At 43.2% G+C, this 21,411-nt stretch overlaps 2 protein-coding genes across 4 annotated transcripts in view; one reads left to right on the plus strand and one right to left on the minus strand.

Moving 5' to 3' along the window:
• itfg1 (integrin alpha FG-GAP repeat containing 1) overlaps nucleotides 1-10,084 on the minus strand; it is a 357,461-nt gene extending 347,377 nt beyond the window's left edge. Inside the window, exon 1 of the mRNA XM_038806657.1 lies at nucleotides 9,840-10,084. Coding sequence (XP_038662585.1) covers nucleotides 9,840-10,032 — 193 coding nt within the window. The 5' untranslated portion in view covers nucleotides 10,033-10,084. The remainder of the gene's footprint in view (nucleotides 1-9,839) is intronic.
• A 71-nt stretch (nucleotides 10,085-10,155) lies between these two features.
• Nucleotides 10,156-21,411, plus strand: part of phkb (phosphorylase kinase, beta) — a 408,331-nt gene continuing 397,075 nt past the window's right edge. For 2 of the 3 annotated variants that reach the window (XM_038806654.1, XM_038806655.1), the window contains exons 1-2: nucleotides 10,167-10,322; nucleotides 11,524-11,616. In XM_038806654.1, the coding sequence (XP_038662582.1) occupies nucleotides 11,553-11,616 (64 nt within the window). In that variant the 5' untranslated portion in view covers nucleotides 10,167-10,322; nucleotides 11,524-11,552. Of the gene's footprint in view, nucleotides 10,323-11,523; nucleotides 11,617-21,411 lie in introns of all 3 variants that reach the window. The other variant, XM_038806656.1, reaches the window with a different exon arrangement.

A 21,411-nucleotide genomic window follows, 5' to 3' on the forward strand; every position in this document is an offset into this window, starting at 1 on the left:
TGCCCCAAGAATTTGAACCATCCCCCCATCAGTCCTATTAACCTTCACAATCTTTCTCTACTTAACCTGTCCTGTGAGTGGTACAGGGAATAATCCAGGTGAATACTGAACTTGCACAAAATCATCTTCTGCTGCGTCTAGGATACCTAATAAAGCTTTGGCTATCTCATATGGGTGTACGGAATGCAATCTCAAAATTTTCTAACAAAACAGTGGGGATGGGTACTAGTATGATACGTTGTCAAGGTCTTCAGGAAGACAGCTTTATTGGCTGAAGGGGTAGAAAGGTGGACAATGCACTCAGTTTGAAGAGATGGAAAACAAAGAATGGGAGCATACACAGAACAAAAGACAGTGAAGAGTGACAATGAACAGACAGACTTCAGGGTTCCAGTATATATTTCTCTCAAAATATGAGTGCAAATAAAGGAATTCAAAAAAGCCACTTTTATTTTTAAAATTTAAATGAGGAAATAGAGTAAAGATTATCAAGGTTAAAGACAAATTTGCCAAAAATACTGGCTAGATTATAGTCAGGGTCAAATATGGTATTTTAGGTCCCCCACTGTCGAAAGGATGTGAAATGAAAAACTATAATTATGAGCAGAAATTTGAAATACATAGGTAATTTTCACTGACACAGAACATTAAGAGAAGTTTTTGAAGGTTTGACAGGGAAACACCATTTCCTCCAGTTGAAAATCAGTGACAGGGCAGGGGTCGTCAATTTAAACTTGTCATAGAAAGAGTTAGGAGAGGGTTAGAGAAAATCTTCATGCAGAAGGTAGTTGGAGAATGGAATGCTTTGCCACAGGACATGACTGCTGCAGAGATTACTGCATGATTTAGAGGAAAATTAAATAGATATTTGAAGTAAAACATAGAGTTCAACTGGCAGGGCATGGGACCGGTGAATGGTTTAGGGTTGTTCAAGCAAAGTCACTGATTCAACAGATCCAATGGCCTTCCTTTTTAATGGGGACTTCTATGCTGTTTCACTTTTTGAATTTTAATTTTCTAATTACAAAACCAAGGATACTGTTTGACTTTTCAAGGTTGATTTTTTTTGACATCTGGATGTTAATGCTTTGAGATCAACCCTTTTATTTTACATCAGGTTGAACAGCAGATGGGGAAATTACACAGAATTACAAATAAACGAACTGAACTGTGTAGGACTGACAGTAAATTCTTTAAGTACCTTAACTATGTTAAGGCTTGAAAATTGAACATTTGAATCATACTTTTAAAGTTTAAAACCATGTTGCAATGAGCTGTTTTGTATTGCTCATTCCACATGTTATTACAACAGTTTTTGCATGCTTGTACATTAAGTATTCAAAATAAAACATATTACATATTATCTTAAGCTGGGCTTGCATCCACTGGAGTTCAGAAGAATGATGGGCGATCTTCTAGAAACATATATCTTTAAGGGACTTGCAGGGTTGGACCGGAAAGGAATATTCCCCTTGTGGGAAAGACTGGAACAAGGGACACAGATGATAAATAAGGGGTCTCCCATTTAAGATGGGGATGGTGAGACATTTTTCTCTCAGAACCTCATGGGTTTTTGGAACTCTGTTCCCAGAGAGTGGTGGAGGCAGGGTCATTGAATATTTTTAAGGCAGAGGTAAACAGAGTCATGACTAACAACGGAGTCAAAGTAAAGCCATTGAGACGTTGACTGAGTGACAGGAAATGGAGTCGTGGTGAATAGCTGTTTTTCAGATTGGAGGACGGTAATTGTGAGGTTCCCCAAATTCCAATCTATATTAATGATTTAGACGTGGGTGGTCGCACACAATATCAAAATTTACAGAAGGTGCAAAACTTGCAAGTGTTGTGAATTGTGAGGAAGCTAGAGATAATGTTCAATAAGACATAGGCTGGTGGAATGGATGGACATGAGCCAGATGAAATTTAATGCACAGCAGTGTGAAGTGATATACTTTGCGAGAACAAGGAAAGGCAATAATCAAGATACAATTCTAAACATGGTGTAGGGTAAAAAATGTTGAAAGTGTCCAGGCAGGTTCAAAAAGAGGCTGATAAGGCAGACAGAATCCTGAGCTTTTTAAATAGAGGCATAGGGTGTAAAAGGATTGAGGTCATGGCTAACCTTTACAAAATTCAGGTTCAGTCTCAGCTAGGGTATTGTGCCCAATTCTGGGCACCGCACTTCAGGAACGATGCGAAGGCATTACAGAAGATGCATAAAAGATTTGCTCTTGCAAAGTAGTTTACAGGTCCCCTAACAGTAGCTACATTGTAGGACAGAGTATACAGGAAGAAATAATAGAGCATGACAGAAGAGTACTGCAATAATCATGGGTGATTATACTCCACATATAGTTTGAGAAAATAGATTGGCAAAGGTAGCCTGGAAATTGAGTACATAGTGTGTAATCGGGACAATTTCTTAAAGCAGTACATTCTAGCGCTAACCAAGGAGCAGGCAATTCAGACCTGGTAATGAGCAACGAGACAGGATTAATTAATCACGTCATAGTAAAGGAGCCTCGGTAGCAATCATAAAATAGTAGAATTTCACATTCAGTTTGGAGGGTGAGAAGTGTGGGTCCATGACAATGAAGGTTTAAAAAGGTTTTAAATAGAGTTAATTAAAAGGTTACGAAGGCAGAGTTGGTTAATGTGAACTGGGAAACTGGGTGAAAAGCCAGGATCTTACAGAAGCAGTGATAGACTTTTTCGGAGATATTTAAAAACTCACAGCAAACATATATCCAGTGAGAAAGAAAGACTGCAAGAGCAGGATGCTAAATATGAAAGTTAAAGATAGTGTCAAAGTGAAAGGAATACTTGACAAATCGGCAAAGATTAGTGGTAAGTCAGAAGATTGGACAGATTTTGGATACTAGCAAAGAATGTCTGAATAAAAAGGGAAAAAATTAGGGAGTATGACAGAAAGAAAGGTAGAAATAGAAAAACAGATAGTAAGAGTATTGTAAAAGGAAAAGAGTAACTCAAGTGAACACAGCTCCTCCATCTAATCTTTCATTATTGTCACAAATAGGCTTAGAGTAACACTGTGATGAAAGGACAGCACGGTTGCGCAGTGGTTAGAACTGTTGCCTCACGGCGCCTAAGTCCCAGGTTCAATCCTGGCTCTGGGTCATTTTCCGTGTGGAGTTTGCACATTTTCCCCGTGATGGCGTGGGTTTCTCCCCCACAACCCAAAGATGTGCAGAGTAGATGGATTGGCCACACTAAATTGCCCCTTAATTGGAAAAAATGAATGAATTGGGCACTCTAAATTTATATTTAAAAAAAACACTGCGATGAAGTTACTATGAAAATCCCCCAGTGGCCACACTCCGGCACCTGTTCGGGTCCACAAAGGGAAAATTCACCTAACAAGAATGTCTTTCAAGACATGTGGGAGGAAACCGGAGCATCCGGAGGAAACCCACGCTGACACAGGGAGAATGTACAGACTCCACACAGACAGTGACGCAAGCCGGGAATCGAACCCAGGATCCTGGCACTGCGAAGCAACAGTGTTAGTCAATGAGCTACCGTGCCGCCCAGAGAGAGAGTCTGTGGAATGAATCATGGAAAATTAGGAAATGGCAAAAGTGTTGAATAGGTATTTTGCATCGGTCTTCACTGTTGAAGACACAAAGAACATTGCAAAAATACTTGCAAATCAAGTGGTAAAAGGGAAGGACGAGCTTAATTACCATTATCATTATCAGTGAAAAGATATTGGGAAAACTACTGGCCTAGAGGCTGACAAGTCTCCAGGACCTGATGACCTGCAACCTAGGATCTTAATTGAAGCTTTGGAGACAGTAGATACATTGGTTGTAGTTCTCAAAAGTTCCTTAAATTCTGGAAAAGTCGGAGCAGATTGGAAAGTAACAAATGTAACTCCTTTGTTCAAGAAAGGTGGAAACTGTAGGTCAATTAGCCTACATCTTTACAAGAAAATTGCTGGAATCCATTATTGAGATTACAGCCAGGTATTGAGTAAATCATAATGGGATCAGAGAGTCAACATGAATTTATGAAACAAAAATCGTGTTTATCTAATTTGTAAAGAGTTCTCTGAGGAGGTAATCAGCAAGACCACTGTCAGTGTGGAGCTTGCACGATCTCCCAGTGTCTGCATGGGTGTCCTCCGGGAGCTCCGGTTTCCTCCCTCAGTCCAAAAACGTACAGGTTAGGTGGATTGTCCACGCTAAATTGCCCCTTAATTGAAGAAAAAAATAATTGGGTATTCTAAATTTATAAAAAAGAACCAAAGAAAGATTATTGGGAAGAAAGATGCAAACGCTAGACTGCCAGCAGAGTCGAGCATAATGCGGAGTGCACTGGGAGGAAAGATGGCATGACAAGCTCACCATGTGGGGCCGCTCATATTACGATGGATACGCTGGCTGAGGTGATGGCAGCTGAATTTGAACGGCAGTTCAGCAAACACTTTGAACAGCATGGGAGTGAGATGCTGGAGACTCTCAAGAAGTCAGTGGAGGGCTCACTGGCCCCGATAAAGGTGGTACTTGGAAGGATGTCAGAGACAGTGTGGGAGTATGGTGAGGTGTTAAAGGGGGTGGAGGCAGCACTGTCAAGGTACAGTGACCAGCTCACCTCGCTGGAAGCTGAGCTGCTGAACGTGAAGGACAGGAATAAAGGCCTGAGAGTGAAGGTTGAGGGGTTGGAAAATAGGTCGGCGTGGATCGTAGGGCTGCCTGAGGTGGCGGCGATCTGCGGGCATTGGTGATGGCCTCCCTCCCATTCTCTCCAGGGAAACATTAGAGTAACCCGGTGGCGATTGCTACATTGAAAATATGCAGAAATTTCTGGCAGCATTTTAAATTAGGAGCAGTGTCGAAGTTGGTGCTGGTTTGTGTGAACATATGTTCTAGCCGGCAAGATTAGATGACAGGTTCAGAGGCTACGAGGACAAGGGGGTGGAATGAATGAGGGATTTATTTCTGGAAGGGCATACGTGAGCTTTGAGGAGCTGTCAGAGAGGTTTGGGCTCCCGCAGTCAGAAGCTTTTAGGTATCTGCAGCTTCATGACTTTCCCGTCATTCCCAGTAATGCCGCCATCTTCACTGCTGGAAAGGGGCCTGTCAGTCGTGGGTACAGAAGAGGGAAATACTTTAGGAATTTATGGGAGGATCCTGGCAGAGGATACAGCATCCCTGGAGGGGGTTCAGGCCAAGTGGGAAGAGGAATCGGGGGGGGGAGGGGGTGATGGAATTGCAGGATGTGGTGTGCTGTGAAGCCCTGAGAAGGGTTAGGCATATAAAGTTGAAGATGGTATACCGGGCACATTCAACAAGGTCTAGGATGAGTCGGCTGTTTAAAGGAGTGGAGGATAAATGTGAGTGCTGTGGGTGGGGCCCGGCCAACCATGTACATATGCTCTGGGGATGTTCTAAGATTGCGAGATTTTGGGTCTCCCTTTTCAGCACCATGTCGGCTATTTTACAAATTGAACTGGAGCCCAGTTCCTTAGAAGCCATGTTCAGGTTGTCAGGCCTGCCGGAGCCGCAGACGGGAGCGGATGTCCCAACCTTCACCTCGCTGATCGCTCGCAGGTGGGCTCTGTCGGAGTGGAGGTCAGTTTCTCAACCCAATGACTCAGCGTGGCTGGGGGACCTGATAGAAATTTTGAACATTGAGAAAATTAAATATGCCTTGAGGGGTTCTACAAAAGAGCTGCATTTTGTACTTTCAAGAACTAGTCACAGTCAGTTGTTGGGGGTTAGTGTTTTTGGGGGAAGGTATTATTGTTTCTGCCTGTTTTATCATTTTGTATTTCTCAAAAAAATGTTCAATAAAATTATTTTCAAAAGAAAACAAGAAGCAGAAAATAGGGCAGTGCTGGGTCCCCAATTATTATCAATCAATATCAAGGACTTGGATGAAGGGACTGAATGTATGGTAGCTAAAATTGTCAAATACACTAAAACAGGAAAGAAGCAAGCCGTCAACATGAGGTAGAGTGCAGAAAGGGATGCAGATAGGTTAAGTGAGTGGTCAACAATTTGGCAGATGGAGTAAAATGTGAACTTGTCAACTTTGGGAGGAAGAATACAAAAGCAGCAGAAGGAGAGAGACTAGAACTCAGTGGTACAGAGCTTATAATAATAATAATAATCTTTATTGTCACAAAAGGCTTACATTAACACTGCAATGAAATTACTGTGAAAAGCCCCTAGTCACCACATTCTGGCGCCTGTTCAGGTACACCGAGGGAGAATTCAGAATGTCCAAATTACCTAACAGCAACTTTCGGGATATGCGAGAGGAAACCGGAACACACGGAGGAAACCCACACAAACACGGGAAGAACTTGCAGACTCCACACAGGCAGTGACCCAAGCCAGGAATCAAACCTGGGACTCTGGAGCTGTGCAGCAATTGATTAGGAATGCAAGTGGAATTTTGGTGCTTATCATAAGGGAGGTTTTGCTGCAGCTGTACAGCGCCTTGGTGAGAGTTCTGTGAATAATTCTGGTTCCTTATTTGAAGATGGATGTAATTGCATTAGAAGTCCAGAGAAGCTTCACTCGACTCATTCTAAGAATGGCCCCCCAATTAATCTTACGGAGAAATGTTGAACAGGTTGGGCCTTTAACCATTCGGAGGAGTGAGCAGTGATCTTACTGAAACATATAAAATCCTGAGGGAACGTGACAGGGTGGATACTTGGAGGATGTTTAATTTTGTGGGGGAGTTTAGAACTCGGAAACACAGTTTAAGAAAGAAATCTCCCATTTAAGACAAGGATGAGGAGATTTTTTTCTCTCTGTTGAATTCTCTTCCCCAAAAAGCAGTGCAGGCTGGGTTATAGAATTGATTCAAGGTTGAGTTCAATTGATTCTTGACAGGCATGGGTAATGGAGAATGGACAGGAAAGTGAAATGAGGCCACAATCAGATCAATCATGATTTTGCTGAACAGTGAAGTAGGCTAGAAGGGTCACATGGCCTACTCCTGTGCCTAAGTCATATGTTTCTATGCAGAGACCAGAGATGAGCCAAATGGCCTCCTTATGTGCTACAGCGATCTTTTGATTCTATGACTTTTATGCTTCTGAAAGCTAATTGTACATACTTAGGAGATGTAGTCTGTCAGAGTGGTAGTTCAAATTGTTCAGTCCTATCTATGGGATACATTCTTCATTGCAACAGTGTCACTTTATTTTGTGGAGGCTTTGAAATAATTAATTGGAGTCTGGCATAAATGGGAACTGCTGACAGAACCTTTAGAAAAGTCTTGCAAAACAATGTGGTATATCTGGTGTTCAGAGCATTCAGTGACTTCCATAATTGAAAAAAGTGGAACATTTAGGAGCAGAGTTGGAGTATTTCATGAACTTTTCCATGAGCCTACGCTGTGCTACCTTTCCACACCCCAACTTGTATATCTTTTAAAATCAACTTTCAAGTGGCTCTCTGTGTGAGGTATCTCTGGATTGAGAATCCAAGTGCTGATGTTAACTTCCATAGCAAAGGACTGTGTTATGTAGGGAACTAGGGCTTTGACTTGTGATTTTTTTTAAAAAAGAAACAGAGATAAAGCTTGTACATGCATAGTGCTGGAGGCATGGCTGCAAGTTGGCTTATGGGAATTGTAATCTAGCTGCTTTGCAGAATTCACTGAATTGTAATGCATACGAATAGGATAGTGTACAGTAGAGGTAAGATCTAAAGTCTGAAACCTCACCTATAATCTTGGTGATTTGAAGTACTGTATTTATTTTCTAGAAAAAGTGAATTACCCATTAATTTGAACAAAGCAATGAATGCAAGTGGGAAGTTAGTGCTTAAAATGCTTCAACTATCAGGTTATTTAAATTAATGGCTCTGAATCCTAAATAGATTGCTAAAGGCTTATAAATGTAGTTGTTCACTAGCCACAACTGAGTGGTTGGAACAATTATAAATGTGATTTTAAGTAACTTTAGTATATTTTCTGAATTGTTGAATTTTTTAGTGCTTAATAAATTAAAGATTTTGCATCACATATTATCGATGAAGGCACATGGAGAATTCATGAGGCCAGTCAAAAGCTATGTGATTGATTGACTGCTTCTCTAATAATTGCAGGCTGTTCAGAGATTTTAAAAAAATTCTTAGTGAACATTTGAGCTAAACAGCTACTTCATCCCCAGAGACATAAAATAGTTTCAAAATATTTAAAATTATATCAGTATATAGCATTGATTGTTTTTCTCGATATTAGTTGCTGTGACAGGATGTAGACGTAAATAAATATAACAAGGGCATATTTTAATTATATTTAACCTTTGTGTCTACTTAAGAGGCCTGAGACAACTTAGGCTAGGGCAGATAAAATAGGAGCCTTCTTAATCACCACTGTCTTTATGGATTGAAATGGTTGAATTAAAAGCTACAAAGCTTCTGTTCCAGACATCAATATAGAAGTAATAACTTGTCAGTAAACTTTTGTGAAGTTCCAACGGACAAAATTTTGTCTACAAATGAGCTAGCTCTCTCTCGGACATTGCTGAGGATAGGTTTTTGCCAACAACATCCAATCCACTCTTCCATCCAGAATCATATAGTGCAAAGTCTAGGAAGGGATGGGGTTTTCCCTGAAGAGTGCTAAACAGATAAATATCATCACTGGATAGCTGCAAGCTTTGTAGTCATTTTCAGAACATGGTTGTTCTTTCACAGTAGCTGATTGACAAAGTAACTTGACAGGTAATTTTACAATTTTGCTCCCATGACAAAATTATTAATTTTGTTAAAGTTGTTTTTGACTCTCTCCACTTTGTTCCCAAGTCAGGTTAGCTGACATATTCAATTTGGCGTCCATATTCTTTGCTTTAGTATACACAAGATTAATTTCAAGAAAAGTTGCAAGTAATGTTAAACTTGTCCCCCAATTCATTATATACTTTTATTGATTGAATTTGTAGGAATCAAGTTGCAACAATTAATCAGTTTCTGCTCAATACGAATGTTCAATATAGTATTGTTTATTTTTGAAATGCAATTTTGAATTATGAGTGTTGATAAATAGTTGAGCAAGAGGCTGGAATCAGAAGGATTCAGGTGGAGGTTAAATGTGAATGGTGCCAGGGAGGTTGGCCAACAACGCCCACATGTTCTGGGCCTTTCCCAGGACTGTGGTTACAGAGGGAGGGATCTCTGGTTATCATAATTTTACACTTCATCGGGAGACAGGGAGCCAATATAGGTTGGCGAGGATAACAGCCATTAAAATACACTTGTTTAATCAACAGTAGTACAATTGTTTTGCGACCGGTGACATGATTTATGAGGATACTCCGAGAAACTAATTAAAAGGTGCTCACAACATTTCAAAACTCCAACAATTAAAAGAAAAAGTTAAGTTAACTGAATACCTGAACGTTGAGTTAAACGTTAAACCACACTTTGTTACTAATAAGTGAGCACAGTAAAAGTCTTAGAACACCAGGTTAAAGTCCAACAGGTTAGTTTGGAATCACTAGCTTTCGGAGCACAGCTCCTTCATCAGGTGAGTCCTTCATCACCACTCCAAACAAACCTGTTGGACTTTAAACTGGTGTTGTAAGACTTCTTACTGTACCCACCCCAGTTCAACGCCGGCATCTCCACATCATGACTCATATGTGAAACATTCAAGAAACACATCCTCTGAAATTTCTGAAGAGCTCGTGAAGTAAAATGTTTTGGCAGGTGCTGGATTAAGTACATAAACAAACATGAACAGAAAACAGCAATAGCACCAACGGCAGACAAGCATCCTCCCTCGCCTGTCAAGTTCACTACGAGAAGCACTAGAACCAGTCCCTACCCTGCCGACTGCTTCAAGCTACTCACTTGATCTGATGAGAAAGATGTCGGTCTGCTTGTCTGAGTTAAAGTCTCCAAATGCAGCCACGGTGCCCCAGGCTTCCGACCCGAAGAGCTCGGTGGTGACATCCTGCAAGACTGAGGCGGCAGGGTGCCAGGGGAGAAGGCATAAAGCGGCGGCGAAAAGGAGGTGGAGGGATGGGATGAGAGTAGGGCCCATGGCCGGACACAGAGGGAGAACACCGTCACCCAGCAACCAGCGCAAACTGCTTTCCGGCCGGAAACCGCGGCACCTCGCCCAATCCAATGAAGGCAAAAAAAAAGTGACGTCGCAAAAACAGAATTAATTTGTAAATATATTGGTGCTTTTTTAAAAGGCGGCTTGAATCGTCTGGAGAAGTTTAGGGTCAGGTGTACATTTCGCGACAGTGTCGCGCGGTACGGCCTGATCCAGTATGGATGATATGCGCTGGATGTTGACAGACCTAAGATCCCGATCGAAACGTACAGGTTTGCAAATAAATAGGTGGCATGAGATCGAAAATATTAACGGCGGTGTTATGTTTTACATCCCAGGCTTGTTAGTGAGCGCTGAACGTGTTTGGCTTAACTTTTCAATTTGGTTCTGACTGTCCTTGTCTGAAGTCTGTTGCCTGTGTAATACGTTATGCCCTAATATATATATTATATATATTTATAATATGTATGTGCACGCTTGTTGTTGAATAAAACACATTGTTGGAACTTTCGGTGGTTTGCAATTAACTACTCATGGAGTACACTTTCTATTTCAGTTGCTTTTGCTGTTGGTATTGGTGCCAATGCTATTTTCAGTCCTCTGCATGTTATTTCCAAATGCGTAGCATAAATGTGTACTGTAGATAAGGCCGACGCTTGCCGAACCTTCAACTAAAATGGGAAGCAGCCGTGGAAACATGATCAAATGTATTGTTGACAAAATAACCTTCATTAATCTTTTGAGTGTGTCCAGCTACAAACGTTATTAGCTACCACTGCTGTCTCAGCTGTAACCTTTACTGTAAAGGTCATGGAACTCCTGATATGTCTGCCCCGTGATGCTAAGCAATTTAAACCCCTATAAAATTTCCTTTGCTTCAACGTTCAAACGACTGCATTTGTAATTTGGGGTGGTAGGGAAAGGGTACATTTCACCAGTTGTTGCATTTATTATTCATGTAGCATTATGCTTCTTGTGCTGAAGTAACATCAGGAAATCAAATTAAATATACTAATACGTTTAGATTTTCATGCATATTTCAGAATAGAATATACCTTTTTAGGGTAATGCTTCATGATGACCACCTTTTCCATAATCAGGTTTTGCAGACATTCATAAATGTTGGAGATATTCAGTGAATTTATATTTTCAAAAACAATCTTAATCAATTTAACATTTTCCAATCTCTCCATTTCAGTTTTTAAGGTTGGCTTTTGTTACATTTTTCTTATTTACAGCATTGTCCCTGTACTTTATACAATGTTGTCATTGTGATAAATTGCATGTTTAAAGAGCATGTTGATGTTTAAACTTACAATGACCATATTGTTTTATTTATATATTGAGATCTGTTGTAGTTTTGAAAAATGTAACAGTAAATGCATGCTCATTTAGATTTCAATGCGCATTGTTTACTAACCTTGCATGTATGAATTAATCATTTAATGTGTGAATTGCTATAATATGCTGTAGCAAGAGAAGCGTGTTTTTGAAAGTTGAAAATGGAAGTTCCCAACTTCGTTGATGATGACAACCCCATCTACAATCATAGTTACTCCTTACTGGGTAAGTTGTTACTGTTTATACTCTGAACGTAACATTCCAGCATGAGTATGCAAAATTATACTCTCCATCTTCAAATGAATATGTAAATTTGTATTGTATAGTGATGCATTTAATATTGTGACACACAGATGAATGTAGCATTGCTAGGTTCCAACAGCATTAGACCAGAGTTTCTCTTAAGCTTTAAGAGCATGAGCCTGAAAGTAAATGTGAGACTGCTTCACACAAGAAACCTTGCGTCATTCATTCCAATGGATCATGTTGTCTACAGTCCTGCTCATCCACAGTAGGAGCTGGGTGTTGAAATGAGAATTAGGTTGTTGTTTCTTCCATTTGTTAATATTGATTCTCGCCCATTTCTTCTGAGTTTAAAAATTAATTAAATGTTCAGGTCATCGTCTGCAAAGCTAATGCCCAGAAATTCAAAAGAGTCTTAAAAACATATTTTTTAACTGCGTATGAGCAGCATCAAATTTGTAATTCCTTATTAAAGGCTTATCACACACTCAGTAAATGAACCACTTGGTACACTGATTCCATAAACTCTTGTTTCCACTTGAAGTGAATTAAGTTTCTTTAGTTTTCTATTTGTTACCCTAAAAGAAGTATTTTTATGAAGCAGCTCAAATTCTGTCTGTATCTCTCATAGATAACTAAAGCTGTGAAGTATGCATTTGCATAATTCTACTTTTTCACTGCAAAATAATATAGGAACAAGGAAGGAATAGTTGATGCCCTCAAGCTCCGGCAGAGAAATCGGCAATGCTGTTTCTATGCTTTCTATTCAGAAACTCCACCATCTTTTCAAGAGGATGCAAACTTTTTTACTGTTGAGAGAGCTCGTCCTTCAGACCCCGAGTCTCAAACAATTGTTTCATTGTTGGAACCAAAAAGAAAGAAGAAACAATAGCCAGCACTTTGAACTTATGAAAATAGTACGTTTAGAACAGCAAGAGGAAGTCATCTGACCTTTCGACGCTTAGATAATGATGCGCTCTCATGCTTACAGGATTGTCCGCCATGGTGTTGTTCACAAGTAATCTGATGTCTGGAGTACATTGAAATTTTTCACTGCCAACCTTGTTTGTCGTAGCACCACTACTGGTGTGAATTTTTTAGTTAAACTTGAGGCTAGTTACTATTGCTGAAAAGTTCTTCAGATTAGCAACAACTTCTTGGAACCTTTTGGGAAACAGGAAGATGTGACTTTGTTGATTTCTCTTTCTCTGTACATTGTTTTAAGACTGTCATTGGCATATTTATAGAATATAGTTGAACTGTCTAATCATTTATAAAAGCAGATCAATATATTTTCCCACCCTCTTTTGAATGATATAGAGAAGATTGACATGACCCTTCACAAGAAGGACATGCAAAATCATGAAACATTCCCTTTTTTGATTTTGAGTGAGCAGATTAAGTGAGTGGGTAACAAAATGTGGCAGTTGGATTTCAACTCTGACAGCGTAAAGTCATCCATTTTGCACTAAAAGGATAGTACAAGTATTATTTAGATTACATAAAAATACATAGAATTTACAGTTCGGGCAGACAGTGGTGTAGTGGTAGTATCACTGGACTGGTCGTCAAGAGACACTCAGGGGATCTGGGTTTAAATCCCAACATGGCAAATGGTGAAATTTGAATTCAATGAAAAATAAATCAAGAATTAAAAATCTAATGATGACCCTGAAACCCTTGTCGATTGTCGTAAAAACCCATCTGGTTCACCAATGTCCTTTCAGGAAGGAAATCTGAAATCCTTACCTGGTCATCCACCTGCATGCAACGAGACCCACAGCAATGTGGTTGACTCTTAAATGCCCTCTGGACAAGGACAATTGAGGATGGGCAAATGGTGGGCAGCAAGGTAGCACAGTGGGTAGCACAGTTGCTTCATTGCCCCAGGGTCTTGGGCTCGATTCCCGGCTTGGGTCACTGTCTGGGTGAAGTCTGTATGTTCTCTCTGTGTCTGTGTGGGTTTCCTCCGGGAGCTTCGGTTTCCTCCCACAAGTCTCGAAAGATGTGCTGTTAGGTAATTTGGACATTCTGAATTCTCCCTCTTGTGTACCTGAACAGGCACTGGAATGTGGCGACGAGGGGCTTTTCACAGTCACATCATTGCAGTGTTAATGTAAGCCTACATGTGACAATAAAGGTTATTATAAAATGCAGTGACACCCATAACCCATGAATAGATTACACAAAAACTTGCCATTCAGCGCAACTAGGAAGGAAAATGGTACTGTGCCAGGGTGACAGAGTGGTTAGCACTGTTGCCTTACAGCACAGAGACTCCGGTTTGATTCTGACCTCCGGTGACTGTGCAGTTTGCATATTTTTCCCATGGACGTGATTCTCCGAAAAAATGTGGATGCTAATTTGTGGCGGGTGTTTCAGGGAGTTCCCCACCGCTATTCATTGACACTTAGTCACTTTTTTGGGCCCTGGGGAGTTTCGCCCACATTTAGAATTTATTTTTGCACTGGGAAGCTGAACTCTGAGATCGGGCTGCCATTTTGAAATGGGGCCCCCATCACTAAGTGAGCTTCTGGGTTCCATACCCATGGGCAATGTCGCCCCCCACACACATAGACACAACCCCACACCCGCCAAGTAAGGACAACCCGCTCTGGGGTCCCCTGTCTTCAGGCCCCCCAAGCCTCCTTACAGCACCCTCTCCCTTCCAGGACTTCCACCTGTCACCCTTACCTACCTGCCCTGCACACCCTCACCCTCCAAACTCCCTCCATCCTTATTTCATGGGCATGGCCCCCCTCAGCCCCTGACCCTTGGCAGTGCCATCCTGGCACTCAGGCACTCTTACACTGCTACCCTGGAACTCAGGCAGTGCTCCTGCCAGCTTTGGAGTGCTGTCTGGGCACCTTGGCAGTGCCAGGGTGGCAGTGTTAAGGTGTCAGCTGGGCAGTGCCAAGGTGCCCGTATTCTGTGGGAGGGCCAGGGAGTCACTACACGTACCCTGACCACCCAGCCCCGGGACAAACCCCCCCCCCCCCGCCCCCCCCAGCCACGTTGTGCTCTAGCTTGTGCTCTTGCTCTCCCATGTCTGTATGGGTTTCCTCTGGGTGCTCCGGTTTCCTTCCACAGTCCAAAGATGTGCAGGTGAAGTGGATTGGCTGCTAAATTATGTCCCTGTGGGTTTATGGGGTTATGGTTGGGGGCAATTGGACCTAGGTAGGATGCTCTTTCAATGGGTTGGTGCAGACTCTTTAGGCCTAAATGGCCTCCTTCTGCTTTGTAGGGATTCTAATCTATGTTGGCCTTTATTGCAAGGAATTGGAGTACAAGAATAAAGTAATTATTTCGTGAGACTAGAATACTGTGTGCTGATATAGTCTCCATATTTAAGGGAGGATATACTTGCATTGGGGGCTGTACTGCAAAGGTTACTAGATTGGTCCTTAGGATGAAAGCGTTGCACTTAATTTCGACTTGACTGATTTTTTTTTTGATGAGGTAACAGAGAGGGTTCATGAGGATAATGTGGTTTGATATGGTGTACATGGTCTTCCAAAAGGCATTTCATAACGTGCCACTTAACATTCTTGCCAGCAAAGTTGAAGTCCATGGGTTATAAGGGACAGTGGCAGCATGGCTATGAAGTTAGCTGAGTGACGAGAAACAATGATTAGTAATGAATGATTGTTCTTTTGGACCGGAGTTCTCCGGACTTTAAAACCATTGCTTTTCTTGATCTACACAAAATGATCTAGGATTGGCTTCACAGGCACATTTTCAAAACTTGTGGATGACAAAGCTTGGAAGTATTGCGAACTGGGAGGAAGATAGCATTGGACTTGAGGAGGGCAGAGGCAGACTGGTGGAATGAGTGGACACATGGCATATGAAAGTTAACACTAAGAATTGTGAAGTGATACATTTTTGTAAGAAACAAAAGGAAAGGCAATATAAAATAAAGGATATGAATTCTAAATCTAGGTACAAGACCAGAGGGATCTGGAGGTACATGTGCACAAACCATTGAAGGTGAGAGTTGTTAATAAGGCATACAATATCATGTACTCTGACTAATTCTGAGCACCACACTTTAGGAAGGCGTTTAGCGAGAGTGCAGAAAAAAAATCACTAGAATGATTCCAAGGATGAGAGACTTCAGTTGGATCTGAGCAGCTCAGCTTGTTCTCCATAAAGAAGAGAAGCTTGAGAGTAGATTTTATAGCGGTGCTCAAAATCATGAAGGGTCTGGACAGAGTAGATGGAGCCAAACTGCTTCATTGGTGGAAGGGTCAAGATCTAGAGATGATATAAGTGATTTGCAAAAGAACCAGAGCCCACATGAGGAAGAAACATTTTTATGCACCGAATGATTAGTATCTGGAATGCACTACCTGAGAGTGTCATGGTGTTAGATTCATTCATGCTTTTCAAAACGGAGTTGGATAATTATCTGGAGACATAATTTGCAGAATTACAGGGAAAAGACTTTGGAGTGTGACTAACTGAGTTGCTCCCGCTGAGGCATGGGCTCAATGGGTCAAATCTCCTTTTCCAGTATTATAACCATTCTATGGATTTATGGGAGCCGCCCTCAAGAGGCACGTTTGGAGATGTGGGGTGGAGGTGCATTTGGGCTACGCCATGATTAAGCCTGAGGCAGGAAGGCTTGTGGAAGGACTTTATACTCTGACATTAATTGAGGCCCCTAAGTTAATGCCCATTTAAGGGCTCCTTATTGTCGCTAATGTTTAATGAGCAGTGGGTGGGGGACATGCCATGTGATTCCAGTACCACTGATGGCAAGGGACTACTGCTGGTCTGGAGGAGGGTTAAAATGTTTTTATTATCATTTGTAACCATTTTTACATAAAGCATACAATATAACACAGAAAAACAATCAAACAGTAAGAAACACTCCTGTCCCCTCATAACGTTACTACCTCATCACTAAACCCCCCCGTCCACCCCCTAACAGCTAACAGTGGCCAACTCTTTAAAGTACCTTATAAACAGTCGCCATCTACAGTAAAACCCTTCTATCGACCCTCTCACGATAAACCTGACCATGTCAAGGTGCAAAAACTCCATCAAGCCACCCAGCCACGTCGAGGCATTGTCTGTGTAGTCGTCCTCCAGCCCAAGCCATTCACCTCCTTGCCACAAGGGAAGCAAAGGCCAGGACGTCTGCTCCCACACCTGTCCGGAGCCTGGCACATCTGAAACCCAAAAATCGGCATCAGTGGGCAAGGCTCTAACCCAATGCCCAGAATTGCTGACATAGTATCAAAAAAGGACCTCCAGAAGCACACCAGCTGGGAGCACGACCGGAACATGTGCATATGGTGCACACCGATCACATCTATCCTCCACCCTGCGAAAAACTGGCTCATTCTAGCCTTCTTGAGGTGTGCTTGAAACGCTACCTTTGCTGGAGGAGACTTAGCCTTGCACAGGACGAGGTCACGTCCACCTTCCTCAGTGCCTCCCTCCAAATCTGTTTCAAGATTGGCCCCAGCTCCTCTGCCCACTTTTTTTTTATGGCCTCAACGAGCACGTCTCCTCTCCCAGTATCTGTAGGGATAAGCCCAACGTACTGGCCACCTCTGACCCTGAGCAGGATAAAATCCGCTCGAGCAAGGTAGAAGACTGCTTCACTGGGAAGGTTGGAAAATGCCTTTTGACCCAACTATGCACCAGGAAATACTTGAACCCATCAGCATCTGTAAGCCCATGTTTCTCCTTCCATTTTCCCAGGTTAGTAAACCTGCCCTCTTTTTAAAAAAACAAAAAACAAATATCCACCTTTTCGTTCCACTCCCTAAACTTCTCATCCAACCAAACAGGCTTGAATAACTGATTTGCACAGATGGGAGCTCGCCTCGAGGTAGCCTTCAAATTGAAATATTGACGAAATTGCCTCCAAACATTTAACATGGCTACTACCACCGGGTTAGTTGAGTGTTTCTTTGGCACCTCCGGGAGTGGAGCCATTATCAAAGCCCCAGGCTTGCCCCCTTCACAGACTCCGCTTCCACTCCAACTTCCCTGAACCCCCCCAGTCCTCTAGCATTTTTTCAGTATTGGCCACCTAATAGTAGTACTGAATGTCAAGTCCCCTACTTGTCTCCCTCAGGAGCAACATCCTCCTGATCTTTTGGGGCCCTTTCCCACCCAAATAAACCCAGTCACAAGCCAGTCAATCTCTCTGAAAAACGCTTGAGGCAAGAAGACAGGGAGGCATTGGATTGGATTTGTTTATTGTCACGTGTACCGAGGTACAGTGAAAAGTATTTTTCTGCGAGCAGCTCAACAGATCATTAAATACATGGGAAGAAAAGGGAATAAAAGAAAATACATAATCGGGCAACACAAGGTATACAATGTAACTACATAAGCACCGGCATCGGGTGAAGCATACAGGGTGTAGTGTTAATGAGGTCAGTCCATAAGAGGGTCATTTAGGAGTCTGGTAACAGCGGGGAAAAAGCTGTTTTTGAGTCTGTTAGTGCGTGCTCTCCGACTTCTGTATCTCCTGCCCGATGGAAGAAGTTGGGTGGGCGGGATCTTTGATTGTGCTGCCCACTTTCCCCAGGCAGCCGGAGGTGTAGATGGATTCAGTGGATAGGAGGCAGGTCCGTGTGATGGACTGGGCAGTGTTCACGGCACTCTGAAGTTTCTTGCGGTCCTGAACCGAGCAGTTGCCATACCAGGCTGTGATGCAGCCAAATAGAATGCTTTCAATGGTGCACCTGTAAAAGTTGGTAAGGGCTAATGTGGACATGCCAAATTTCCTTAGTTTCCAGCGGAAGTATAGGCGCTGTCATGCTTTCTTGGTGGTAGCGTCGACATGGGTGGACCAGGACAGATTTTTTGAGATGTGCAGCCCATGGAATTTGAAACTGAAATAGAAATAAACATCTCGGCTACATATTCATCTTAACTGATTGCACTCGCCCCACCAGGAATAATCCAACCTTTGCATGTCTGCTTTACCCTTCCCTGTCAGACTCATGTAGTTCAACATCTGTGGTTTCCCCCAGTCCATTGGTATCTGGACCACAAATACTGAAAATTTTTTTTTTTTTTTTTATAAATTAGAGTACCCAATTATTTTTTCCAATTAAGGGGCAATTTAGCATGGCCAATCCACCTACTCTGCACATTTTTGGGTTGTGGGGGTGAGACCCACACAGACACGGGGAGAATGTGCAAACTCCACACGGACAGTGACCCAGAGCTGGGATCGAACCTGGGACCTCAGCGCCGTGAGGCGGTTGTGCTAACCACTAGGCCACCGTGCTGCCCACAAATACTGAAAATTAACTTCCTGCTAGCCGGAACGGCAAGCCACCAAGACCCCCTCTCTGCCCCAACTGCCAAGTAGTCGCTCTTTCCTATATTTAGCGTATAGTCGGAGAAGGCCCCAAACAGCTGCAAAAGCCCCATGATGTTTCCCACTGACGTCTCTGGATCCCTTGCATAAGTCAGCAAATGCTCCACCCCTCCTCTAATTATTCCATCCCAAGCTTTAAAATCATCAGCACCATGGCTAGTGGCTCTCTCGTTAATGCAAACAGCAAAGGGAATATCGGACATCCCTGCCTGGTGCCCCTGTATAGACGAAAGGGCTCAGAAGTCACTTTGTTAGTGCAAACAGTAGCAAATGGGGCCACAACAACAGCTGCACATACTCTAAAAAGCCTGGTCCAAACCCAAGTCTCTCTTGCATCACAAATAGATAGTTCCACTCTGTCCAGTCGGATGTTTTCTTGGCGTCAAGCAAAATTATGAGTTCTTGAACCGGGCCCTCCCCCGGGGTAAGTACCACGTTTACCAGCCACTTTACCTTTGCCGTCAACCTCCATCCCTTTACAAACCCCCTTTGGTCTTTCCCCACCACCTCCGGGAGACAAGGTTCCAGTCTTACCGCCAACACCCTGGGTTGAAGCTTCACATCCACATTTAACAATGAGATGGACGCTATGACCTGCAGTCTGTTGGGGGTCTTTGTCTTTCAAGCGTAGGGTAATCGATGCCTGCCCCAGAGTCTGGCAGAACACCTCTCTCCAAGGAGTACCTGAACATCCCCAACAATAAAGGGACCAGCTGGTCCACAAATTATAAAATTCCACCGGAAACCCATCGGACCCTGGTAACTTGCCTGACTGTATCAATTTTGCGCCTCCTTGCACTCTTCGAACTCCAATGCAGCCTTTAGTTCTTCCCGTAACTCCTTCCCCACCTTGGGAACTCCAGCTACTCCAGGAACTCCACCAGTCTTTCCTATCCCGCACTGGTTCGGACCAATATAACATTTTGTAAAAGGACCTCATTCACCTCCCCTGAGCTGAGACCAGTCTCTTCTTCCCCGCCCCATGCCGTGCCCTAAGCTGGACAATCTCCCTCTCTGTATCCCGTTTCCTCAGTTGATATGCCAGGAGCTGAGTTCCCTTCTCCCCATACTCGTAAATAGCCCTTTTAGCTTGCCTCAAATGTCACACCACCCCATCCATAGAGATTAACTTGAACTGCGTTTGCATTTTTTCTCTCCACTAACAGCTCTGGGGACTAGTTGTTCCTATGATCAACCCCAATAATATTGTCTACCAATTTTTCCTGCTCCCTCCTTGCCGTCGCATCTACGTGTGCCTTGAAGGATATAATTTCTCACTTAATTACTACTTTCAGCGATTCCCTTGGTATCAAAGGTAAGACCTCCCCATTATTGTTCAGAATGGGGGACTTCCGGTGGTGGCATGCAGGAGGAAGTTGCACATTGTGTGGCTCCTGCTCGAAGCTTGATTTTTAGAGTTTAATGCCCGGTCCCAGGGGCAATGTTTTGACAGTCGAGTGCAGGAAGCCATAAGGAAGGAGGAAGATGTTGAAAAATCAGAAGAAAACCGTTGTGAAGAAGGGAGGGAGTGAGGGTTTGCCGTCAAGTGAAAGGGCCAGCCTGGGAACGGGCAAGATGGCGGAGGTGGGGCCGCACTGCTTACGACAGAAAAGGTGCCCGAGGTGATGGCTTTGGAACTGAAGAAAGAGCTTACAAAGCACATGGAGGTGATGAGGAAGGAGATGATGGTGGCTTTCAAGGTGCTGGTGGAGGAGTAGTTGGTGACTGTGTCAAAGGCATCGGCAGAGGTCCGGGAGCAGGGTGAGGGAATGGAGAAAGCCATGTCGCAGCACAGCGATCAGCTCATCTCGATGGGGGAGGAGCTGCAGAGGATGGTCGAGGCCAACAAAGGGTTGCGAGCTAAATTGGAGTGTCTGGAAAATTGATTGAGGCGCCAAAATTTGAGGATCGTGGGCCTGCCTGAGAGAGTGGAGGGCCCGAGGCTGACAGTTCTTTGCCTAGATGTTGCCGGTGTTGGTGGGTGAGGGAGAGGATCCCCCCCCCGGTACCGACTCGGCCCGGCTCACCGGTCGTTGAGGCCTAAAGCAAAAGCGAATGAGCTGCCAAGAGCAGGGATTGATTGGAAAGGGACAATGCTGGAAAATCTCAGCAAGTCTGGCAGCATCTGTAGGGAGAGACAAGAGCTAACGTTTCGAGTCTGATGACTCTTTGTCAAAGGGATTGATTGCTTCCACAGTGACCACGTGAAGGTTCTGAGTTTGGCGAAGCAAAAGCGGGCTGGTGCACATATTTACCAGGACTTAACTGTGGAGCTAGCGAGGACGCGGGCGGCCTTTGGCTGAGTGAAGATGGCACTGTATAAAAGTGGGGTGCGGTTTGGCGTAGTGTACCCAGCGAGGGTGACCTACAACTCCAGAGCCTTTGATGTGGAGGAGGTGGAGGCATTTGTGAAGGCTGAATGA

Source organism: Scyliorhinus canicula, chromosome 9 (genome assembly GCF_902713615.1).
Source record: "Scyliorhinus canicula chromosome 9, sScyCan1.1, whole genome shotgun sequence".
Classification (NCBI taxonomy): domain Eukaryota; kingdom Metazoa; phylum Chordata; class Chondrichthyes; order Carcharhiniformes; family Scyliorhinidae; genus Scyliorhinus; species Scyliorhinus canicula.